The following is a 26,702-nucleotide window of genomic DNA, read 5'->3' as shown; positions in this document are numbered from 1 at the left end:
TTTTTTTTATTCCTCCATCGCCAGCCAGGCTGCTCCCTCCTCCTCCTCCTCCTCCCTCCCTGCCTGCCTGCCTTCACTCCCACCTCCTCCACCTCCCTCCTCCGGACTCAAATGCTACTATCGCCGGTAGGTTAGCTGCTGTCGGTCTGTCAGCCGGAGACACTGACTGTAAAGGCTTTGATTTCTCAGCCCCACCGCCCCGGAGGAGACCAAGGAAACGGCTCTGTGCGGTATGTACACACCGGGATGCGGTCAAAAAAGTCCGGTAACGATGTGTCTGTTGGCGTGAAGCCGTTAGAGTCTCACCTGGAGATGAAGGTAAAAGCTTAAATTAGAGATAACACGAAGCACCGTGTGGCATTTAAAGCTGGGGTTTTGTGTGTCGCTTCAGTGAGAGGCGGTTAAATCATTTTCCCGTTATGTCGCGGCTTCATCCTCCGGTGGTGTGAAGATGCGGGGTTAACGGTAACGTCGGGCCTCTTGCGGACTACCGTTATGAAACTGAAAGGTACCGGGGGTCGTTAATGTGCCGTTACACACACTCAGGTGTTACCGTTATCTGTGGACGCGTTTCAGACCAGCGGTGTTAGCTTAACTTTAACGGTGCGCACGGACGTTTTTAGCTAGTTTTGATTGTCACCGGGTCAGAGTCCGTTATTTCTCCTGCCAGGGAGCCTCTGCGGCCGCCTTGTAGTGTCGGTGTAATTATCATGTGGGCTGGATGTTGGTAGTGGAGGTAAACCCACTTAAACTGAGCCCACCTCCGCTCACTGCCAGAGCTGCTGACAGCCTCACACTCTCTAGCTAAACATTAGCATAGTGTCACCTCTAGAATAAAAGCCAAGCATAGCATTTTAACCACAATATAAGTGTTAGGAATGATTTTTTTTTTTAGTGAATATCAATGAAGGCGGCCTTTAAACTCCCCCAAAGCATTACACGAGTTAAATATTCAACTGCTGAGCAAGCTGTCATGCCAACCTGCAGCCAGGCTTCTTTTACAAATACATCTCAGAGTATATAATGAAGAAGCCAAGCAGTGTAATAAAGCATTCCTGCTGCCTTGAAATTATTGATGAGCTGAGCCATTCTTGGGTGTAGGGTGACATCCTGTGCTTTCCACTGGAACTGTTCTACCTTTATGCCCAGGAGATTGATTCACCCTCATTCGGCACAAAACAACAGCCATATGTTATGTATTAGTTTGTTCTATGGGCAGGACCATACTTTGAAGTCCCACAGGCAAGGCTTGCTAAATGTCACTGGAATCCTGTGTGTGCACTGAATGGGAATGATGAGTAGCTGCTGTGTGAAAGTTACAGTCACGCAGGGTATCCCTTACTGTAATATGCGAACTGTAACCAGACACTTCAATGATGAATTTGCCTTTTTTTTTCAAGGAGAGTCCACCAACAGTGCTGTTATTATTTCTTTATCAAGGCTGTAGGAAAGCTGAGATGGAGGCAAAACAGCGGATAAGAGAGAAAAGCCCCAGATGACTCCAGAAACTGGGCCACTAGGGATACCTGCGCTGTCAGAGGAGGGACTAAACACTACACCACCCCTTTGTAAAGAAAGGGCGCTTTTTGCTCCCTGAAAGCTAGTCTTTGCCTACAGCAGGTGATTACAACAATGAATAATTGTGCCAGTGTAACGGGTACACTATGAACTCTTGTTGTGGAAATGCATTGCCGTGTCCAGATCATAACTCTCACTCCTCTGGTTGTAAATGGAGATTGCGAGACAGCTTCTATAAGTAGGCATTAGGTTTATAATCCTGATGCTGTGGGGAAGAGGGAATAGTAATCAGATTTATGTGTGACACCACAAATTTCCTCCCTTATTCCTGCACATCCGTGGATGTCCAAAAATAGATCTTATAAACCATCATTTATAAAAAGCACCATAATAGCATCATAGCAGCTGTCAGTTCTTTGTGAAAAACAGATATATAGCTGTCAGTGCAGAGGACTGTTTTAAACCCATTCCTCTGAAAAATAATCATGAAACAAATATGCAAAGATTTTGCTCTGGAGCTAAGTCATATAATTCTAGATCACATTAGCTTTGCAGTAAATTCAAATTGTGTTATTAATTGGCTACAGAAGGAGTGCAAAACTGCACAGATTGAGTTTTATATTAGATCTGCCCTCTGTACTCTTGAATCCCAGAGAAGTACTTGACATCTGATGGAGGATTGCAGAAACACTCTTGTGTCTGTAACCGTGCTCAGTGCTCTGTAGATGGCTTAGAGTTTGCAGTGTGTTAATCAAACCAGTCCATGTGAGACAGATGGACTGGTAACAACAGCCTGCACGGCACTCATGAGGAGGACGCGTGTGATTTTCAGTTCTTTACTGTCTTCAGCTCCGCACAGTCACGTGAGCTGAGTGCTGACTTCCACAATGGCTTGTCACTATAGCTACTCACTTCCTTTTATCATTCACCCAACTCACTGTTGTTTAGTCAGCAAGACCTTCACCCCGTTGGCACTCGAGAACAAACAAGCCGCCAAGGAGCTGTGATGGGCAAGGTAATTTTTTCCTCTGGCTGATTTGAATGAAGGCAATTCCATTTGCATTCCGTTTGCATCGGAAATAGACTGGGGTGGATTCGTGTCCAGATTTTCAGTATCTGTAGGATTATTTTTTATCTTTCTGTAATTCTATTGTGAGTGAGATGTGCTTCAGGGCAGATTAGTACAAGCTTCTAGCTACATCACTTTTTCTCTGATTTCTACCAGCACCTATTCAGTTCTGTCAGTTTTTTTAATGCATAATCATTTCTTTTGTTGGTAGGGGAAATTGCTGATTCTTGTGAATTTAATGTGTCTGCAGATTCAGTACAAACATGCATCTGTCAGTTGATTCACTTATTTTTGCCTAAAAATGGTCAAAGTTCCTCATTTAAAAATAAAAAATCACTTTAAAAAAGTTGAGAGGTTGTATGAAATTTGACTGTTCATAGTAATATCCGCTATCATGTAGATTTAAGTTGTTAAAATGCGCAGTATGCAGTTTATCTGATCAAAAATGTATTAAAACAAATACAATACAATAACTTTATTAATCCCCGAAGGAAAATTCAGTTGTCTGGGGTCTCATCTGTTTTCTTTAGAATTATCCAAATCCAAATGCCAAAATATAACATTTCTTCAATTTAATTGCATTCATTTCAATTATTTAGTCTTATTTATATCTTAAATTCTGTTTCTTATTCGCTTTTATTATCAAATTATATTTAAAGCAGTACAGTTTTACAAGGTGCTATATAAATTAAGTTTATTAACATGCGCTATTATACATTATTAACCTTAATTAATGGTAGCTGAATGATTTTTTTTTGCTTTCAGATGAGAAAATTACCTAGAATCACATTTATAATAACTATCCCTTTGCTGCATTATTCTTTGTAGTGCATATAAAATGTGGTTTTGTTCATAAATGGTATGCAGAGCATTATGCAACCTCTGCTCCACCTGAACAAGAGCACATGGACTAAAGCATTAAACTTACAGCACTGGTCCGTGATTGGTTCAAGTTTTTTATAGTCACCTTAACTTGTAGCAACAGATTTCATGTAGATTGTTAATGTGTTCTTGTCAGTGAGGCAGGGTTGATTGCCCCATTGTTCAAGTCCAAGTGATGAACATGCATCAGAGGTCAAGGATCTGAGCTGTTATCTGTCTCAGTCGGCACCTGAACTCTTTATCAAGTGTGTCTAATGGCTGGTTTAGGAGGACTTGGCTTAAGTAGTTAAACTCAAGGTTCTACATATTGTTTACTCATCAGTACTTATAAGCTCCAGTGATATAGACTCACAATATGACCTCAGTGCGAGTGTATGTGTGTCTGTCTGGTTGACTGGTTTGATAGAAATGGTTTTTAGTCAGTTTTCCCCCATTTTATTGTCTTGTTTGCCTGAAGTATTTCTGTGAATTTGAAAATGACTTCTAGAGGTGTGCTTATGTGAGGTCTTGTGAAAAATTCCACTGCAGCTTCCTGACTGTTTAAGTTTTGTCATGCTGTGAGAATTAAAGAAAAAAATCCTTGCAGATTTGGTTGACTAGCAGTGGCTCTTGCTTTGGACACTTCACACAGAGGCTAGTTGTTTCCATACAGACTCCAATTGTCATGACAAGACACTGCAGCCAGGCTATGGCTGGGGGTCAAATGAATGTCCTGGTGCAGACGCTGTCGTGTGGTGTAGATGAAGGGAAGTGGACGAGTAAAGCTGCAGGCATGGAGGACAAGGAGGTAGATGTCAGTTTGATAGGTGACTCATATGAGATGGCAGTGATCTTTACAACCCATACATTTTCTCCTCAGTCCAGACCCTATAGTCTGCATGGAATTATGATTTAAGGAGGTGTCAAAGTGTTAAGCAGCTAGTGATAAACAGTAAGAGGACGACTGGCGATGGAGGTGGATTGAAGTCAGCTGTGTGAAGCCCCAGGGAGCAGAGAGGAGGATGCTGCCCGGCCAACAAACACCAGGGAGGCGGCTCACTGACCTGCCCTCACCCCTTCCCTCCTCCACCTCTGGAGCAGCTGCTGAAGGCCTCAAGTCCCCATCTAAACTAAACACACCAGACTGCAGCTGCACTCATGCCCAGATAGAGTCATCGGAAACCTAAACATCCACCCCTGCAGTGCTATCTCCCTGGAAGAAGATCTGAGAGATTCGTGATACCGGTGCTGTACGACTGAATGTATATGCACTTCACAAAGAAACCCACAAGTCAGCAAAGATCAGGGCCGGAAAAGCTGTGTTTGAGAGTCGTGACTCGTGACTGAGGGAAATGACGGGGGAGGGCTGGTGGGAAGGAGGGAGAAGGAGGCGGGTTGCACATGCACAGGCAGGTTGTGATTGGTGGATGGAGGGGGTGGAGAGAATAAATGGGGAAATGGGAAGCATCTTTTCACACTGAGGGCATTCTGTACCAAAAATAGGGAGCATCTTGGCTTCATCAAACATATTTCATCTGTTTTCTCAAAAGTCGCCTTCAGAGGCCTGAGCCTCCACTATATGGCCCCAGTTTCACGATGAAAACGCTTATGCATAAAACATGAGTATTCAAGGGCACGTGTGACGCAGAGATGTTGCACTGGTGATAGATTTGCTTAACAGAAAGTAATCCTCCACAGTGAAGGCTTTACTTTGAGGGAGCTGTCAGTAATGCTGCATGATGTTGCTTCACTACTTACATGATAGAGGATTCCACACTAATAAATGACATGCAGAACTTCTGAGAGTCAGCAGTAGCAAGTGCTTGATTAGTCTCACTATTTTGATAATATAATAGCAGTTTAAGTTATTTTTTTTTTTAGCAAAAATGCCAAACATTCTCATTCACTTCCATTTAGTGCTCTTCTTTGTCTTATGTGATCATAAACTGAGTTTTAGAGTGCTGGTCACACCTCCCGCCCCGCTCTATCTTAGGGCTGTATTTGTTTAGTCTTCATTGCACCTGGGAGTGAAATCATAGTTATTCTTACTTCCTTACAGCCTGGGAACACTTCTATAATCATTCTGTAAATTTCTATTTTTACTGAAGACACTAAAACAGCAAGTCAGCATTTTTGGAAACTTTTGCATAAAAGCTCCATTTTGGCATGAGGAAATGAGAAAACAGTTTTTAGTGGACAAATATCTGACAGAAAGAGATGGATTTTTAAATTGTACTGGCTTTATGTGGTTCTACATACTTGCAATTTTTCTGTGACTTGTGGGTTACACAAAGTGGAATGAACTCTCGACCGGAGACCACAGAGTCATTGACCAGTTTTCCCCATTGGCTGAACACCTACTTTTCAAGCAGCACATTGACAGCAGCAGTCCCACCTTTCATGTTACTTTTGAAAAGAATCAAACTAAAATGCTTTGAGTTGCACTTGTAGTTTCTAATGACCTCTGGCTACCTTAGCATTTGACTTTGACTTTGAACACAAGCGTCAAACTGCCAAATAAACATAATGTACCACAACACGCAAATTCTGAATTGTGAGCGTATTTCTGAATATCTCCAGACTCATCAATAAATTGATAAAGTAATTGATAATAAAAACATTTGTCAGTTGCTGCTCTGACCAGTTGATGTCTTTTGCAGTAACTTTTAATTTAAGCAAACCCATGTTGAAATGTTTGTCAGGACAACATTGCCTCATCAGAACTTTGGAAATGTACTTATAAAATGCTTCTGTTGACCTAATTCATCTGTTAGCTCTGAACATCGTGTGTTTCTTTACAGATATCTCCCAACTTGAATTAACTACTGCAAGGAGACAAGTGGACAAAAGATAATCCCTCTACATAATCCCACTCGGACAGAGGAACACGACTCTAACACACAACAAAAGAAAAGAACGGCACCCTGGTGACCAGCTAACAGACACGTTAAACTTTGACCAGCCGGGGCTTGAGATAAATGGCTGACAAGCAGATCAGGTGAGGCTGAATGTGGCTACAAAGGTTTAGAGCAAAATGGTGGCTTTACTTTTAATCTACTTAACTTTTACACTTTATATTTTTGTCCCTTTTTCTCCAGTTTGCCTGCCAAATTGATCAATGGGGGGATCGCTGGCCTGATCGGAGTGACCTGTGTGTTTCCCATTGACCTGGCCAAGACTCGCTTGCAAAACCAGCAAAATGGATCTCGCCTTTACACCAGCATGTACGAAATTGTAGCATTTTCGCTTTCACACACAAACAGCCTCTATCTGGGCAATAGTGAGGGTGAATAAGTAGTATTGCTTAGATTGTCTGGTAGCACTTCGACTAACATACCACAACTGCTGTTTGTGTTTCAGGTCAGACTGCCTTATTAAGACCATCCGATCAGAGGGGTATTTTGGGATGTACCGAGGTAAGGTAGACAAAAATGAGAAGCATCTCAGCCGTTTGATAGCATAGGATTTTAGTTCCAGCTTCACAGTGAGGATACATGCATGAGATACAGTTATGTGTGTGTGACTATACAGGTAATTGTGGGCAAAACCTTCCACTGAAAACCATCTAATTGTTTTTCCTTTGGCTCTTTGTCCTTTTTATCTTCCCAGGCGCTGCGGTGAACTTGACACTAGTCACGCCAGAGAAAGCCATCAAATTGGCTGCTAACGACTTCTTCAGGCATCACCTCTCCAAAGATGGGTGAGTGATGAAAGTGCTGACAGGCTGACTGACAGACGCCCCCTCCCCTCCGTGATTAACCGGCGTGTTTACTAACATACAACCTGACACATTAGCTGTCTGTATTCTCACCATGGCTCCCGTTAATCCTCCAACTTTCTGTCATCTGCTCCGAGGCGCCGCACATTTCATGATGATTTGTTAACTGCCTGGCTTATAAATAGAGATTTACTTGCACATGTGTCAGCAGATGTTGTGTCTGAAATCATGGAGTAAAATTAGCACATAATGGTATCACATTTCAGACATTAGCGACCATCATCTGGTCCTGCTGAAAGCGAGCCCCCATTCTCCACCATGTGCACCGTCTGCATAGATAGCTTTCTGGGACATCTCTCTCCATCGCTATGGTGACAAACATGCAGGCTGATGAATGATTGACTTGTCTGGTGTAGCTGCTCGCCTTGTAAATTATTAATCTGCCCTTGTGCCTGACATGTTGATATGGAAGACAAAGATTAGCATCAGCAGCACCGGTGGCGACAACTCCTTTTTCGAAGACCGGGGAAATAAAGTTGTCTGGCTCTCACATTGTCAATCTACCATGTGCTTTAATCTGATCTTACTTTTTATCCTCTTTTTTCCTCCAGAAAACTCACTCTGGTCAAAGAGATGCTGGCTGGGTGTGGGGCAGGTACATGCCAGGTGAGTGAGTGACGTGCTGCTTTAATTGCATCCTCCCGCTCTCCATCTGCAACTCCCAACTTTAGTGCTTCCAGAGTCAGATCATGTTAAAAAAAAAAAAAAAAAAAAAAAATCTGCCAATGCGTCTTTGGTCTCTGCGGGCTGCTAGAATTAGCTCCAACCACATTTAAATGCGAAGTGGTCGTCATAGAAACGTGCTTGGAGTTTGTCTGTGTAGATTGTGTTATCTGTGATCTGAATGTGACCTGTAACGTTCCATTTTAGTGAATGATTTGTAATCACTGAAATGTTGTCCTGTTAGCAGGCGATACACTGGCAGTGAGATGTGAGTGATCAGATAAGACGTGAGAGTGCTTGGCCATGTGCACTGAGTGAGTGAGTCAGAGGGAAATGCCTGTTGTCAGTGAGGGCAAAGGCTTCAAGCCCAAGGAACGTGATTAGATTAAGTGTAGCAGGCCTTGGATTAAGATTGCGGGTGAGAACATAGCCATCTCACCCTTAATCCAGTTAACTAGTTACTACTGCGTGGATTACAGAGGGAAACAAGGATTTACATTTTGCTAATGCATGCCAGTAGATTTACACTGGAAACATGCCTGTGCTGACACACTTGGTACAGTCCTAAACTCTGACTTCCAAATGAGTTGCACTGACATGGAGAAGAGGTCGGCTGATTTGTTTACAGTGTGTATATGTTAACATGTACTTGATACCTTTATTTTGCTTCTGTTGTAGGTTATTGTCACAACTCCTATGGAGATGTTGAAAATCCAGCTCCAAGACGCTGGACGAATTGGTAAGAGGAAATGAAATTCAGATGTGGTTAAACAAAGAATGAAGTATTGGTTGTACACTGGAGAAATAGTGGCCTCCTGTGGTCATGTCAGACATTGCAGTTTTTTCTTAGTTTCTTCTCGCTGTTATATTTTCAAAATGTCTACCCCATATAACTATTCTTAGCACAGGGTGACGCTTTTTCTGTAATTAATGTTGTGTTTTATTGTGCACCACAGCTGCTCAGAGGAAACTGATGCCAGAGACGGTGGCAGCAGGTACTGTGGAGACCAAGTCTCCAACAGCCATGCAGCTCACCAGAGAATTACTGAGGGAAAAGGGCATTGCTGGACTGTATAAAGGCCTCGGTGCCACATTGCTCAGGTGACACACATCTGGCAACCAGGTTCTAATTTTACTAGCCAAATGCAATGAATTTCTTCATGACTTACTGTGATTGTCTCCTTTCTCTGTTTTTGTAGGGATGTTCCTTTCTCCATCATCTATTTCCCCCTTTTTGCCAACCTAAACAACCTAGGAAAAAGAGGCGTAGAAGGTCCTGCTCCTTTCTACGTGTCGTTTATATCAGGCTGCCTTGCAGGGAGCACAGCGGCTGTTGCTGTCAACCCTGTTGATGGTGAGCGGTGGGACTGTGGACTCAGCAATGTGTACGCTCTTTCTTGATGTAATATGCTCACCTGAACTCATTGTGTTGCAGTTATAAAGACTAGACTGCAGTCCCTGACCCGAGGGAGCACAGAAGACACATACAGTGGAGTGACTGACTGTATCAGGTGACCTCATTATGTCTTTACTGATACACCATGTGTGAGGCTGCGAGTATAGTTAGCCTTAATGTCTACTGGCACGTCGCTAGTGCTGTCTGTGTGTTTCAGTTTATGTAATGAGCTTTTGTTTGCTCTCTAGGAAAATTTTACGTAATGAGGGTCCATCAGCCTTCCTGAAGGGAGCCTACTGTCGAGCCTTGGTCATTGCACCTCTGTTTGGCATCGCCCAGGTGGTCTACTTTCTGGGAGTGGGTGAATTTCTCCTCAGCTTCTTGCCTAAAAAAGACAACTAAGAAGCGTCTCCTTTCTGCCTTCCCCTCCCATAACGCATTACACCAACTACGTGGGGATTCATCTCATTCTGAAGGAAATTCTTGATGGGTCATAGTATGACCAGTCAGTGTATTTTGTTTTAAATCTGTTGTGTTGAATGTTATATATCAATAGTTCAGGAGGGAGCCTTTGTTTGCCAAGCTGCCTACGGTGGCACACGAAATTCCAGTCGGCAGGCCCAGCTAGCTCTCTGGAAATGAAGCCACAAATATCAGAAGAAGTTTTAAAAGGAATATTGCTTTATCATTACAACATTTTATTGCATTTTTGAATATGATTGTTGAATTTTCAGAGTAGATGTACTGCCCTTGGTTGCTGCAGTTCTGCAAACTCTACAGTACCTAATTTCTTAAACTTCATTAGCCTTTTAATGACAGTTAAGACCCTAGCAATTTTAAATTATAAATTGTGATTATTTTAAATCAACAATGAAATGCACATTCCTCATTTAGAAAGATACCGGAGAATATTACATCTGGTAGGATGCTCTTAGAAATTCTTATTTTCCCCGGATCTTGTGTCTTAAAAGTCAACACACATAGAATTAGAGTAAAAGACATTCCTGTATTCCAGACAAAGACCCAGGCACAGTGTGTTGATGTGATACCAGCACAGATCCCTATGATCTATCCTGAGAAGCCACATCCCTTCCTGTAAGTGGTTTTAATGAACTCAGCCATTCCGCTCCGAGCACGCTTTGATTGCCTTGGCTTTTTGCGTAGATCAGGTTCCATGTGATATTTAGTGCTACCACAATAGTTTGGCTGTTTGTCTTGCCTGGAAGATGTCTCAGATTCCTGGTTACACACTGGACTGAAGCAACCAGTGTACAACATTTGGGCATTATGCACAAGCTACACGTTAAACCTGAGACAGAATCCCAAAAACAACTGCTGCTGTGTGATTTTCTGTGGATCAAAACTGTAAAGCATGTTGTACCTCTGACCACACCCTAATCAGTGAAGTCGCAGCAGGAGTTTTGCCTTTGTGAAAGATGGACACCTGCTGTGACATCACTGATTGGATTGTGGCCGAAAGTGCAGTGTGCAGCAGCAGTTTTGTGCCATGTGTGAGTCATTGTGGATTCAGATGAAAGCATTAGTTGTGAACACTAAAAGGAGTGAAAGTAATTTGATGGAAAGCCACATTATCGGCAGTTATTCTGACAAATGGTCTGACATCACCTGCTGACACGTGTGAGTACTGTCATCCATTGTGGAGCCACTAAGTCAGGAGCAGTTTGTGCCCCTTAGATTCACACCTAATTCATTTTGTTTACAGTTGAGGTCACACTCAATTTTTAATTCTTTGTCCAAACTTGAATTCAGTGGCAGGACCCAAAGAGCTAATGAAAAACCATTCTTTATCGCAAACCAATGTGTTCTCGGTGTTCTATGATTTTTACCAAACATCTCTGCTTGTTTGCTTTAAAGGTTTTGTTTGCTTTAAGCTGGTAGGGGAAATAGCCCTGTCTTATCTTGTTTATGCATCACAACACTGAAGCCCTGCCATTGGTTTATCTCATCGGAGATCAAGGTGACTTTGATGTGTATTATCCAATCACATTCCTTCCTCGCTCCCAGTCTTCAAGCAGCTCGTCAATTGTACTGTTGCACTGTAGATACACGATGCAACTTTTCAATGTAATATCATTTGTGGGAGTGAGCTTTATTTATCAATATTCCTTTCTATAGGCAGTATAGCACTATATATTTGTATGTGTTGTTTTTTCTGTCAAAGTGTCCACCTTAACTATATTGTACATATGCAGATGATATGAACTTTACGTTATAGGATTTATTGTTTGTTTTGTACATGATGGCTTATTTGCACACCTACCTCTCCAGCCCCCCTCCTCAATTCATATTGTAGTAATTTTATGTTATGATGACGTGGAAATATCAAATGAAGTAACATTAATGCAACAAGCATCATTTGATCTTAAATTCAGCACATTAATGAGGGTTTTTTTTTTGTTTGTTTTTTTTACTGTATGCAAAGGGGAGTTTAGATCTTGTTAGATGGATTTTTGGAGGTGCCATTTCCCCTGAGCTGTTGGTGAAGTCTGTGGGTTCAACCTGTTTCCTACTGTTTAATCACCTAGGACCAAATGAAGCATCGTATATTGCTCATAGACATGTAGTTAGTTTTAAAGGGAATGACTTGTGGCACAGTTATGGAACTGAAATGTAATATGCTCTGGACAAGGCCAGTAGGGACCTAATGTAGATCTGTCTGTTTGAATGGTGCTTCTTTCATGAGGTAGCTGCAATATAATGGTGGCGGCGCTAACGACCAAGGCTGTACTGACTGAATCACATTTGAGTTCATCTCAGCATTATCAATGTCTTACCTGAAAGCCATAGGTCAGGGAGGGACGACTAGACATCGACTGGCACCTCCAGCCGTTTTGGCAGAAGCTGAGCCAACCTGGCTTTATAGATTTCTCTTGTAGTTTTCTGACATTCCGAGTTCATCTCATATCTGCTGTTATTGTGATCAAAATTGCCTATTTTTTGTGTTGTTGAGATTATTGTTGATTAAGATCTTTTGAACCCCGTGCCCCTCCCCTCACTATTTTCGTCTGTTTTCGGTTGAATCTTGAAAATGTCGTGCAAGTCATTTTGTTTTTACTCAGCTGTGAATTTCCACTGACCTTGTGAATATGGTTTTGTGTGTGTGTCTGACAGTGTAGTGCTGTAGTTGATGTGTAGTTGTTAGTGTGACGCTGCAGTATTTTTCTCTTTAATTGTCAGTCCCATGCTCTCTCTTCCCCTTTTTCTTTGTATCTGTCACACTTCCTCTGCCATCTACTCTATCCAGCGTCCACCGCCGGGGTGCAGGGTAACACAGAGGAACTTCTAAAACACCAAATGTATGACTTAGAGTGTATACAATCAAAGAAAGCACAAAGGATTATTAGGCACAAGAAACCACGTGGCCCACTTTCAAGTTCTTGGAAATCCATGTGCTGCTTCTGCAGACATGAATATTGTTTCTGTGCAGATGTTGACTGAAATTAACTTTATAGTCTTGTAAGAAAAGTTTATCTATGTCTGTAAAAAACTGGATCCATAGGGCTGAGACAACAGGTCACGTGATGGTGTCCACTATGTTACCCCATCAGCAGTTATCCACAAAATGTATATCGCCTACATATTCTAAATGAATCAGATATAAGAATGTAACTTAGATATTATAAGATGTATTATAATTATAGTGAAGAGTTTATTACATTTTAATCTAAAGATTTGTGCTTTACACATTCACTGAAAAATTCATGAACCAGCTCACTGATATGCAATAAGTAGAAACCACACACAAATACACAATATTAAAAGGAAAAAACACAGAAAAGAAAACACCTGTCAATCACAACATCACACAATGTACGAATAATGCAGCCGGGGACCTTGGAGGCCTTTTGGGGTCTGAGCTCACTTTAGGCCTCTGTTCTCTTCCTCCAAGAGGAATCGTGCATTATAGCACTTTAAAACAAGGACCCCTACCCCACTGTCCATCTATGAAGTCTCTCTATGACATAGAGGGTGTTTATGAAAATGTGTGGTGAATGACACAGTTGTCCTAGACATTCTTTACAATGCAATGGAGAAAAAAAAGAAAATATTATGTTCCCTGTCACAATTTGCTGTTCAATAAAATGACTGTCCTCAAATCGACTGCTGCAGTGTTCTGTGCTGAAGGTTATCATGTTTTTCCCCTCCCTGCTCATCACTGTATTTGCTTTTAAGGTTCAGCAGTTGCCTGACAGAACACAAAAGAACTGACACGACGTTTTTTGTTTGCCCATAATAGTGCTATGAAAACTAAACAGCAGGGCGATGTTTTGAAGACTAGGAGGATGACATTGTGGCTCTTCGGGGCAGAGGTGCAGCTGAGACTGCTGCTGTGATTTGCCGCCTCGTGGAGCCACCAGGTGTCAGTGTGGGGTTGCAGTAGAGCCGTGATCCTCCTGTTGTGGTGGGAGTGGGGAGAGTGTCAGTGGTGCCATACACTACAGGTGTACGCTGAGCTTGGGTGGTGTGCCAGCAAATCACGCACTCTGATCTCACTCTCTTAGCTATCTTATTCTCAGTCGGGCTACTTTGTATCTGCAGCAGCTGTGATGGAGCTTTTCCACCAGCACGCCTCCCTTACCTCTGATCTCTGTGACTTCGCTTGACAGACACGCTCTCTATAACTTCCACGATAAGAACATGGAAATATGTTTTCCTGTGGATTTCACCTCATGTTTGGGATTTAATGATTCCTGCACGTTTTAGCAGAACTGATGTTATGACAGGGGTTTATTCATAATTAATCCTCTGCTGTTTTATGCACTCAACATTAGTGTTTATGGCTTTAGTTTCCAGGGTGCTACATCTCAGCACCCTGCAGCAGCATAATTACATCATAGCACCTTCATGTACCCCTGCACACCCTCCTGTCTTTCTATCTGTCACTGTATTATGATCTCATTTCAGCCAGAGTCAGATTTCATATTGAATTTTGTGCCTCTTTGAGAGACTCCTTTCATCACACTATCTACTCCAGTGTTTACACACACACAAGAGATTAGCTGAAGGCTCAGTTTACCACAATGACAAGACTTTGAAATATAGAAATGAGCAGCAGTACTGTACTTATGCTCACTTAAATCCTTTTCATGTGTCATGACTTAAGCTTCCACCGTGAACTATTATTAGCCTTTCTTGCTTTCTAGCAAGAGGAGGGGAGAAGGTGGAGGAAGAGGTAGTCTAAGTTGAGCTTAAAGGGAAAGAATGATGGAGGAGAAAAAAAAGGGAAATCAAGAGGTGGAGACAGTAAAGGACCATCGACAGAAGGAGCACAGAGCCGGAGGAAGGGAGGGGACTGTGGTGATGTGTATATAGGTCACTAAATCAATGGGAATCAGGTTTTTGAAGGGGAGAGAAGGGGGTATTTATAGATACCAGTGGAGACAGATGCATCAGCGACAGGCACAATGTTACTGGGAGCACAGGGGTGGAGTGGTGGGTGGTGGGTGGAGGCAAAATCTGGGAATAGACTGTGGTCAAATTAGTCTGCAGAGAATTCTCCTAACAAATGGCAAAAGATTCTCAGTCGTGAATAAATAGCATGGAGCACAGTGCAAAACAAAATATAATCAAGTGGAAACCACTGCAGGATGCTTTGAGCAAATGACCTTCCCAGCTCTATTGACAAAATGCAGGCAAACTGCACAGCATTTGCATCTACAGTACAGCTCTACTCATATCCTATTGAATTTCTAATCAGTGATATCAGAGAGTCACATGATTGAACAGACTATTAGTTTTCTATTTTACAGTCTTGTAAGAAAAACCTGCATATTTATTACACTGAGAGGCACGGAAAGACTGGAGTACAATAAATATCACAGGAGACATTGTTCAGGTTTCACGACAGAGAGGATTGGTTGATCAGGGTCCAGTTAATGATTTCCAATGCATTATCATAGTTTAATTACACAACTTCTGTGTTAACAATGACTGCCAAGTGGCACACGTGTTGATGCAGGCTTCATGCTGTAGTTTTAATACTGCTGTGGCTTATCCCATTTATTTTATAATGCTCCATGTCTCTTTCTCCCAGCTTCATGCAACAAGAAGTTCCATCACAAATTGGAAATTTGCTCAGAGAACAAGAAGAAAAATAGTTTTAAATTGCTTTCTAACTGGGTTTTTCTAGGACTAAGTCAAGGTCACGGACAAACTGTTCCTCCTCCACTTACAGAGCTGCCTTTGTGTGATGTAAGACAGATAATCTACATCTCATTTCTGCATCTAATTTAGGGAGTATTTGCATAGCAGCCACATCACTTTGCATCACAAACTGGGAGAGGACGCACACAATTACTCCTCAAGAGCTCTTAATCTCTGCCCTGTGCCTAATAATGTGGTTAGTAAACTGGCATACGACTGTGTCCTACATTGTCCTGCCAGGCCATATAAAACAGGGATATGGATGTGCAGCAGGTGGGCTGAAGTGACAGGACCAGATGGGTTCCAACTTCTCTCGCATTATATCAATGTTTACTGACGGAGAAGCTGAATTTTCACAGGATTTTACAAATTGATCCATTAAAATGTGTCAGTCAGACTGCACTATGCTGTTGGTTTAATGAATAATTTGTCGTGCTGAAGTCGAGGAAAGCAATTACATACATATTCTCAAGTACTTTACTTGAATATTTCCATTTTTTTTGTCAACTTATAGTTCTACAACTATAATCATATGCCAGAGGGTAATTTTGCCCTTTTGGCAACTCAGTACTTATTCATAATTACCGAGTTGCAGCCGTATAAATACAAAATGACTAACGATTATTGTAGATTAACCCGTGATTTAAAAAAAAAAAATCAATGCTTTACATTTTTATACCAAAATAGCAAATATCTATGACAGTTTCCTCAGATGTCTGGTCCACCAAACCACCAACATTCAAGTGTACTATTTTACAGACGGTAAATTCAAACAGAAAAAGGCCTGAAACCCTCATATTGTTGTAGCTGGAAGTTATTTTGCCATATAAATGACTTAAAGGATTAGTCAGTTATCACAATAGCTAATCACAATGTGCTATTTTACTCAAAAAAACTATGATCATATCAGAAAAATATGATGTATTTTTAAAGGATTAAGCTCTACATTTACCAGGTACAACACAAACTTCCTACTTGCCCTTAACTGCATCAGTATTTTACAATATTCTACTGCACCTTATTTTGGGTTAATTTGTATCATCTACTCTTTAGTTTAATTTTGTATCTGCCTCTTGAGACTGATTCACAACTAGGAAAAATTCATCATATAGCCTATAATATAGCCTTCTGAGAGACTGAATTTCTGCATAATGAGTACTTTCAGTGCTTAAGACTGCAGGCAAAAAACATGTTTTTTCATGCACTGGTCTATTTTGAGATTTGGGGCTCTTTTTTTTGCTTCCATAGTATGTCTTCTTGCAGACTAGCGGAAAGAAAACATCCAAAATATACGTTTGACTGTTACTTTAACTGCTTTTTGTGTATTTGTGTCTGTAGATTTCAGTGACAATACAAATCTTTAAAGGTCATGTTGACAAAATTAGTTTTTCCTTATACTCGCTATTCACGCTTACATACAACACACCTTCCAGTTTTGTTCCTATCTGTATTCAGAAGGTTTTCACACAGGGCTTTGTTCATATATCAATAATAGCCTGATTCACAGCACATTCATTCACAGGGCGAAAATAGTTTTTACTCCCCTGGCTGTTGACAGGATTTTCTGATTTATAGAAAGCTAAGAAGAGATACTCCCCAAATTTCCTATCTGTAAAAACCTTTGGCTCCAATATGTCAACAAAATGAAAGAAGAAAGACATAAAGACGTGTCTTCATACCTTCAAAGTGAAATGGCTGCTGTTTTGTTCTATTCAGCTTCAGCTCAGTAGTTCACAATACAATATGCAGAGTTATGGCTGCCAGATCTCCGTATTTCTGCTAACACTGATGTCTCAAAAGTAACCTTAGACCTCACTGGATAACAAACTAATACACAAAATAATGGATTTCAGAGAAGATTCCAAGACTGTTAAAGATACCTGAGACATGAATTTTAGAAAAATTAATGTGATTAAAAATTAAAAATAAGGCTTTAATAAGTTAATGTGACCATATCACTATTTTTACTCATTTATTTTATAGTTATTTCATTAGATTTCTATTCTAGAAATGAATGCAAATTAGATAGTGACTCATTTGCATATTTAAGCATTACATTCCAGAAAACCTGCACTGCAAACAAAAAAAAAAAAAAAATTGTCTTAATGTAAGCAATCAGCTGAGGAAGTTTCTTGTTGATACCCTTTTCACCTGTAGTGTCCTGTCTTAATTAGACACTTTTAATTAAGGGTCATGTTTGAATGCAGGATTTCTGTTTGGAATTTACTACTTGGGTACTTTTACTTCATTTAAAAAAAAGAATCTGTAATAAAAAATAAATTCCAATTAACCCATGTTGCTGGGATGCTTGACTGAATCCCATCACAGTATGTTGTGTGTGTGTGTGTGTGTGCAAATTCTCATTACGCGTGAGGCAATATTTCAGAAATGATAAATGGGTGCATAAACGGAATCAGGGATCGCACATGGCAGCAGAGCAAACAGGCTGTGGAGACTTTACACAGCTGCAAAAGTCACTTTCCCCATTTTGTCCTCTGAGCCACAGTACGGTGGTTATTAGAGAGAGAGAGAGAGAGAAAGAGAGAGAGAGAGGCAGGGAGAGAGAGAGAGAGAGAAGGAGGGAGAGGAGAGGAGAGGGAGAGTCTCTAACTGGTTAGCCTACCTATCCACTAGGAGGAGAGGAGAGGCTGCTGAGGAGCAACACAACAATAAACAGCTACTACTACTAAAAAAAAAAACCCACATCAGCGGAGTTCACGACACACGCCAGAGGAGTACCAACACATCAACGCCATCGCATCTGCCCCGGAGTCAAGTCACAGCCATGTATCTGAACAGGGAAGAGGACAACAGCAAAGGTAAGATCCCGTCAAGAATCTGACACTCTTTTGCGAGGAGCATCCTGACAGTTTCAAGGTGTTTCATCCCTGACCTGCTGCTTTCCTCTTGGAGCCGAATAGGTGGGGATGTAGTCACACACACAGCCCTGGATCTCATTTATTTCATCATTATGATTATTACTAAAAAGAAAACAGGCTCATCCTTTGGCATGGTGAAAAGTGTGGGCTGTCATTATGTAATATCAGTGCAGTTAATTGCCTCCTAGGAGGATGCTTATCTTTAGCTCCGATCCTGCTTTTTCCTTTTTTTCCCCTCCTATTCCAATGCACCGTGCACAATCAATAGTGAACCTGTTGTGGACACTTTGTCATATGCATGTATGAAATTTGCAGGAGTGCATTGTCTTGTGTGTTGATCATGTTTTTTTAATTCCTACTTAAGGGCAACATAACACAAGGTCAAAGCCTTTAGCTGCAATGAAACCCAAGTGTATATAGGTTATTAACGGTGCTCCACAGCGTCCGACATCCTGCAAAAAACACACTAAACGACGCGAGCTGCAGTTTATTACGAGATAACCGAGCAGCAGCAGCGACAGAGAGAGAGAGAGAGAGAGAGGTAAAGAGGGTACAAAGGAGGAATATTTGAGTAATCTCTCCCACGTGTTTTTGAGGCGTGATTTCTCCTCTCATCGGGCGCCCAGAAACACACTCGACTCGCGTCCCCCTGCTGTTACCACGAAGCATAAATAACTCTCCGGGGCTCAGGGGTTATGCTAATTACCACCTAAATCTTCAGGTTATACCAGAATAACACCTGCTGCTACCGAGGACCGGGGAGGAGAGGAGGGAGGTGGTGTAAAAGGAGCAAAAAGGCAGAGTGGGAGGTGCCGATTTTTTTTCTTTTCTTCTTCATTTCCCCATGATGTGAGATAATGTGATCGGACCACAACACGATACTGTACAGGGATGTGCAAGCAAGCAAGCAAGCAGCATCCGTGGAGGAGAGGCTTTAAAAACAATGATGCAAGTGAGATCACTGTGTGAATGTGTCACAAAGTAAAACATTGCTGCTGCTGCTGCTGCTGCTGCTGCTATGAATGTTTAGAGAAGTGCCACCCTTAAAGCTGAGGTACGCAGGTTTTTACATAAATTCCACAATGACCTTTCAACATGTCATTGAAGTGGTCTGAGAGCAAACTAGAGTCTTCTTGGCTTTGTTTGCAGGCTTTATAAAATCTAACCTTGATGGGAGATTTCAGCCAATCAGAGGGCTTTTCACCTTGGCCAGGTGAGACAACATGAAGAGCAACAAGAGCGTTATCATAAACAGACTTTCACCCCGGAGAGCTGCGTTCAAGTCCCCTTTAAAGCCACAAGTGAATTTGACTTTGACACCTCATTTTCATGTAGTTTTGTAAATCCACATGTTATACGGACTGGGCCCCCTGGTGGTCAATCCAAGGAAATGCATCTGATTACAGGTGGATGGAAACTTCACCCCAGTCATGAAAAGAGAAAGAGAAAGACTAATAGAATAATATAATTGTCACTGGTATAATTACAAAAGGCAGTTTAGCAGCTCTTGGAATTAGCAGCTTTAAAAATATATGCAAAAAAGAGATTTTACTGCAATAAAACAACTGATTATTATCATAAACATAAATTAGGTTGTATTAGAGTTTACCCTGCAGATTAATGGAATATGTGCACAGAGCATTAATGCCACTAAAACAGCACCAATATTACATTATGAGATTTTTTGAGATTTTTTTCAGCTGTGTGAAATATTTTTTTTTCCAAGATGTATGAACCACTAGTGTATGTGTGCACTCTTGGCATGTGTTAAACTTTATTTTTTAATTACACATTTGCCGATTTGACCATCAGCATAGTCAAACACCTCAAAAGCCTGTTAGCTAACTTAGTTTTTCAAGTGAACGGTTTAGTTTCTCCATAACCCACTGCAAAAGTGGGGGGAAAAAACATACAGCAGTTTCACAAACACATGGGAGATCACAGAGGTTCCCATGGGAATGAATGAAGTTCCTGTTGATTTGTGTTTGAACACAGAGCTATTTGGAAACAAGGTGCTAACTGTTTAAATGGAGACATCAAAGCATAAAGACTCACCAATTTTGGAAAGGCAAAGATGGTGGTTGCATGACAAATGTCCTGTTGATAACAGCCAACTCAGGATGCAACCAGCCAATCGTGTTGCTGCATCGATGCAAGTTTAGTACTCTGACGCTGTTCACATGCGTAGCAGAAGATTACTTGTGCGTTTTAAACCCTATTTTGAGGAAAACTCAACAAACCTTTTGAACTGGTGGTTTGGATTTGACTGGTGATTCTATACATGCATTTTTCTGTCTCAGTGACATTTTGAAATGGCTGTTTTGACTGTCTCCACATTTATTTTAATAGAAGCTTTGTCTTTTTAACACAAAAAAGTACTCAAGGGCATTACCAAGGTGGCCATGAGTGGCAAGACTGGCTCTAGAGGGACTTAAACACTGACATTAATATGTGATTGAGTGTCAATACAGATGTATTTTTTAAATTTATTTTCAAAATTGTTTTGTACTGGGTTTATTTAATAGCTGTAACATTATAACAAGTCATCAGGGCCGAGGCTGCAGTTGCAAGTTGTTTGTCAGTGATTTCAGTCAGGATTAAGGTTAGATACAGTCATCATTTTGTTAATCATCACCTTTTTAGGGTTCACAGTGATGCTCCGTTAAATAAATTGTATTGCATTATTATTGCATTATTTTTACAAATTATCAGATAGTGGCTTTTCAGTTCAAGCTATCTGGAGTTGTTTTTTCATCTTGTAAGTGTGGAATATTTTGTTTTCACAGTTGTGATAGGATAGAACTGGATATGATTGTATTTCTCAAGCCTGTTTACAGCTGAGGTGACTTTACATTGGAATTCCCACTATTTTTTAGCCACGAAAAACTGACTGAAAAGGTTTAGATAGATATGGGCGAGAACCACTGCAAGTGAGAACCACAGTGTCTATACTGGTCTACTTGCTGTTGCTGTCAGATTGAGGGATGAGCTCTATCCAGTGTTTGCAAGAGACGGAGGATAGGTGTCACCTTCAGGTCAAAATTAAATCTCTGATGCTTGGGTTATGAGAAAGAATGTGGTAAATTAATGACACCATTAGCCACCTGTTTCCATATTCAACCCTCGTGTCGTCCTGCGGGTCAAATTGACCCGTTTTAAAGTTTGAAAATGTGGAAAAAAAAAATATTTTTATATCCACATTTTCAACATTTTTGGGAAATTATTGAACATTTTTTGGGTGGAAAAAAGAAATGTTAAAAAAATGTTTATTTGAGAACATTCACAAAAAATCAGGATTTTGGTTCATTTTTTGTGAATGTTCTTTGTGAAAATATTAGAAGTTTTACTGATATATACGTAATCACTTTAGATATTGTTAGGATTTTTTTGGAAGATTTTTGCTTGCCAAATTTGGGAGATTTTTTTAAAAAAATAAAACTTTTAGGGAATTTTTGGAATTTTCTTCCTGAAGGTTTTGCAAATTTTCAGAAATTTGGGGAATTTTTTGCTGAATTTTTGGAATTTTTTTAGACAAGGAAACAATATTTTTTGGCGCCGGTAAATGAAGACAGCAGGAGGGTAAATGTGAAAGAGCAAATACTTGTCTGCTTATATAAGATGGTTAATATTTCTGGCCATATATCAGTGTGCTAGCATTGTCGTTGACAGCATGCTAGCACAGTGACCACCATTTTGCCAACTCACACAGCTGCTAACATGGCTAGAACATTTTCTGGAACACAATAGACTCTAAAGTATGTGGGTCTGTATGGTCCTGGAGGTCATGAGGCTCAGCAGCAGGTGTTAGATGAGGAATTAGAATCAGAGCATCAGCGTGAGGTGCTGAAGTAATCAAAGGCAACCATTGTAAAGTGAATGTAACTGAAACCATTTGTTAGACCTGCAGGCGTTGCAGCCGGGGCGAAGACAAAAAGGCTGTTTCCAGGGATTAATGGACTGCCAGTAAAGTTGTAAAGTTATGAGCAGGCTGACTCTGAATGTGCTGGGGCTCCTCTTTACTCTAAAAAGAACTCAGTACTTGACTGACGCCTTTAATTGATTCACCTAAGCGGGTGTTTCCCTCACTGCACTGCTGTGGCCTTTAAATTCACACCACATCTCAAGGTGGAGTGGCAGGGCGAGGCAGAAAGGTCTAGCGGGGACATATTGATTATGGCCTCAAAGGATTAAAGGGGGGTGAAGACAAACAGGTTGATCATATGTGAGCCTGACAGACTGTCGTCTACTGTCCAATAAACAGCTGAAATGAGACTGAATCTGGCCTTCGATTGATACTGAACTTAAGAAAAAAGAAACTAAATTATAAAAAGGATAAAGGAGTGAATGGTGGAGATAATGTGGCACCCTGTTGCTGTTTCCTCAGTATGACGGCTAAGTGATCCATCATTTATACCCTCTGGAAAACATTCAGCAACTATTTAAACTACTAATGGTCTAAATGCTGCATTGTGAGCTGCAACAGGATTGATTGTCAACTATCATAAGATAAATCTGGGATGTTCAGACCATCCAGCTCACATGCAGCCAACTTTTATTAATCACAGTGAAGTATTATTAAACATTTAATTACTTAAATGTGGATTTTTTTTAAAAAAAGAATATGTAGTTTATTTGTAACTTTTATTAAAAAATTGTCACAAAGCCAAACACAACAGAAACAAAATTCTTATTTGTGATTAGTATGGCGCACATCACTTCACTGTTGCTTTTGGCAACAGAAGGAATTAACTTTTTGAGACTAAACGCTTTAGGGCAGAGGCAGGATAAACAGTATTTCAGAGTAATGCTTATGTGCTCTGAAACACTAAAGATAGAAACAGTTAATATTTAAACACTGAGCAAATGCAAGCTCATGCATGGTGACACGTATACTTCTTAAAGAGCCCATATTATATGTGATTACAGGTTCAGAATTATTTTTATGGGGTCTTCTAGAGTATGTTTACATGATGTAATCTCGAAAAACCACATTATGTTTCTCTGTCACTGTATATTACTTAAGTCCATCAAAGCATCTGACCAGTGTTAGCAGAAGTAATGGCAGCTGTTGTGGTGGATCATATTAGAAAATGCTGTAAAATAGGAAGAGCATATCAGCAAGGAGTTGGTGAAGAATGAGAGCTTTGTTGATGCAAGACTTAAGATTGAAAATAGCTACAATGGTTGCAGTGCCCAAGTGTATTTGTAAGGACACTCTAGATATGTAGCCTTAAGGGGAATTACAGATATAGTATCTTTAGCACGAATTAAGACTAGTCAGTATTAAACTGTAGATATTTACAACTAAATTGGAAATAACTGTACCGAGAGACCTCATACACATAAATGGTTAAAGTGATGTCATTTGTCTTCGTATAAATAGAAATGACAATTGTGAATAGGAAGAATGACATTATGGATATCGGAAATGACTTTAAATATCGTTATCTACAGTGTAAATGTAAAGGAGGAAATAATGGCGGAATGCGAGGAACCTGCACTGGTTTGTGGGTGTGTCAAATTGGTCGCTAGGCAGACTTTATGCAAATATTTTACACGGTGACATAATTAAGTAAGGAAAGAAATGCCTGAACCTCAAACGAGCCATTTCAGGCAAGTGAGGATCAGGGACTTCTGTAGGAGAGAACTCCCACTTTGTAAGTTTGCAAACCTTTTAAATGCACAGAAAGCAGCTTTACAGAACACTGAAGAAAAAAGAAAAACACAAGAAGCATAATATGGGCTTCTGAAGTAACAGTAATCTTGTTAGATTTGTGAGATGTTGGATGGTATAGAGTTTATGTTTAGTATAGTGTCTTACTGTCTTTGTAGGCTGGAACAACTTTTCATTTTCTATTAATTTGACAACAGTTGTCTTGAATAATTGATATTTTTTCTCTAAAACTTAAAAAAGTTCCTTTTAGGTTTCTGCAGCTGAGTGAAACAGCTTCAGATTCCATTTTGTTGAAGCTCAACACTTCAAAAGACAAATATATTTAGTGTACTTTCACATACGACGAACAAAAGCAACAAATTCTCATATCTGAGAAGCTGAGAACAGCAAGTTGTTGTCTGAAAAACGAAAGGTACTCAACTATCAAAATTACTGTAGATTCATTTGTGGTTCATCAGTTGGCTTTAATGTTTGTATCTAGAACAATGTTCTCTTTCATGTATTTTTTTCAGCATTTTGCTTTCATTGGACAGTGACAGTACAATTATATATAGCAATGGATTGGGTTTACATATATATTTCTGTGGCTTTACATATAAGAACGTGCCTGTTTCCATTTCAACGATCACCAGTGAGTGTGAAAAATCTGTCAGGCTCGCAGCACTGTCACCCCATGCATTACTAGAAGAGCGTCCCTACTTGTGAAATGTCCCTGCTACACTTCAGCCATAGAAACTGGAGGGTTCCTTCCCACTGGAGTGCAGTGCAGCGTTCAGCCTGTCAAATGGCACGGGACCAGTAAATGAAGAGCTTTGCAGCTTCATCTATTGATGACTTTTCTGATGAAGTGACTGTAATAGATTTGTTGGCCAGGTACTGCGGCCTTTATTGATCGTTTGCACCGAGGGAGAATGGTTCAGGTACAGGTTAGGTTTGGGGAGACGTGTTCAGAGAAGGAACCTGTGGTTTGATTGACTTCATGTATTATTCATGCAATCACCCTGATCTGTATAAGTGACAACAAGAGGTGGATCACTAATACAGCTTTATGACCTCTCGAGGTGAAGTAATGCCACCTCAGGACATTCGCTGTTGTTGTCTTATTGCATTCATCAGACTAGTGCAGGATAAAACTCCAAATGAAGAAATCAGTGAGGAGCTTCACTTGTTTGCTTAACAACATGAAGTGTTGTTCCTCTTTAACTGACAGTTCGGTATCTCCTTCTTTTTTGCGATGCTACGTCTGGAGACAGAACTTGTACATCAGGTACAAATTGCCTTAAATTTATTTGATGTGTGGTCCTGTACTCTGTCTGGCACCCCGCACTATCTACGACTTGAATATGATATATAGTAATACCGTCAGGTTCAGTATTGATTTAGCTTGATGCTGGCCTTGGTTTTGGGCTGCGGTCCAAACCTCCGGCCAGGGCTACCAATCTAAATGACTTAAGTTTGGCATGCAGCACCTGCACTAAGAGCACTCCTCAGGTAGAGTTTATTGTTTTGGCTTGCTCATAGATAAATCTGCAACCTAAATGGGTTACGCAATGAGCAGATGGCGTCACTTTAGAGGAGAAATACCATGAATGTGAATCATCTCAACAGCTATAGCATTGGATGAGCCCAAGAATATGAATGTAATAATTTGGTTGATCCCATTACTTTTAATTAAAAACTAGTCCCAGGTCAAGAAATGGGGTGCATCCCAATTTCTATGGTCATATACTATATAGTATACTAGAAAAAGATGTCCCAATACAAAATGCAGTCTGCCAAAATACCAGGATGTTCTACCACATCTGGTGGGTTTTTGCAGAGTGCAGGCAATTCAGGCCCACAGTTCTTGCCACATACATCACATTGTCTCGCACTGAATATAAACAGGTTTGAATGGACAGATAGATGACAGATCATTTGGCACAACAGACTGCAATAGTCAAAATTTAAGGTGCAATCCTATGACAAAGTAGCATGTCCTGATTGCAACATACAATATGAAACAGTACACATTTTAAGGCAGCTATATGTGTACTGGAAATAAAAATAAACAGCATGTGTTTGTAACCCAGCCTTAATTTGCTTAGCATCTTGTTTTATGACCAAATATCTATGAAACTAATGATGCTTCCATTTGCCACATTTGTACTTTATATTTAGTGCTAATTAGTGAAAGGTAGCATGCTGACACGCTAGCTAAGAAGATGAACATGATGAACATAACACTTGAAGAACATTAACGTGTTAACACTGACAGTGGGATAATGTTTGCACGTTAGTGCGACATATGACTGTAGCCATTATTATGAGTGTTTAGGGTATTTCCTGGTTCAGAAGGGGCCTTTGGGGAGTAACTACACATGACAATAAACACGATTGGTCTGCTTACAGCAAAAGCAATGTGTGTTTTACTATCTGAACAGAAATCTGTGTATTTTCCTCTTATTTCTGAACAATTGGTAAATAAAAATGTCCATTAAGTTGGAGTAAATGCAGCCACAGTTAACAACAGTAATTAAAAAATGGACACATTTCTAGATTCTCATTTGTTTTCAGGTTTGCGCTGGCTTATGCCTCTTTGGTGGTGCCAAAAATTTCCTCTATCTCAACCCTGGTGTTGCAAAAATATAGCAATCCAACTGGACTTTTTTAAAGTCCCTTTTTAGTTGTGGTTTGTCATCACCTTTTAAACCTTATAC

The 26,702-nt window shown here is 40.5% G+C and overlaps 2 protein-coding genes across 3 annotated transcripts in view; both read left to right on the top strand.

Annotated features, from left to right (window-relative positions):
* The first annotated feature begins 19 nt into the window (after window positions 1–19).
* Window positions 20–13,407, top strand: slc25a22a (solute carrier family 25 member 22a). 2 transcript variants are annotated; one of them, XM_023293654.3, is made up of 11 exons: window positions 20–230; window positions 6,250–6,446; window positions 6,547–6,672; window positions 6,809–6,864; window positions 7,058–7,148; window positions 7,778–7,832; window positions 8,568–8,628; window positions 8,846–8,990; window positions 9,089–9,243; window positions 9,325–9,400; window positions 9,534–13,407. In XM_023293654.3, the coding sequence occupies exons 2-11, from the start codon at window positions 6,427–6,429 to the stop codon at window positions 9,685–9,687; spliced, it is 939 nt and encodes a 312-aa protein (XP_023149422.1). In that variant the 5' UTR covers window positions 20–230; window positions 6,250–6,426; the 3' UTR covers window positions 9,688–13,407. The 2 variants fall into 2 exon arrangements, with proteins under 2 accessions (XP_023149422.1, XP_035796593.1); XM_035940700.2 differs by lacking the exon at window positions 20–230 and adding an exon at window positions 2,013–2,533.
* A 4,633-nt stretch (window positions 13,408–18,040) lies between these two features.
* syt7a (synaptotagmin VIIa) overlaps window positions 18,041–26,702 on the top strand; it is an 88,916-nt gene continuing 80,254 nt past the window's right edge. Inside the window, exon 1 of the mRNA XM_035940703.2 lies at window positions 18,041–18,269. Within this exon, the coding sequence (XP_035796596.1) occupies window positions 18,236–18,269 (34 nt within the window). The 5' untranslated portion in view covers window positions 18,041–18,235. The remainder of the gene's footprint in view (window positions 18,270–26,702) is intronic.

The sequence above is a fragment of the Amphiprion ocellaris genome, chromosome 3, assembly GCF_022539595.1.
Source record: "Amphiprion ocellaris isolate individual 3 ecotype Okinawa chromosome 3, ASM2253959v1, whole genome shotgun sequence".
In the NCBI taxonomy this organism is placed as follows: Eukaryota; Metazoa; Chordata; class Actinopteri; family Pomacentridae; genus Amphiprion; species Amphiprion ocellaris.
This window is presented reverse-complemented; position numbering and strand designations above follow the sequence as displayed.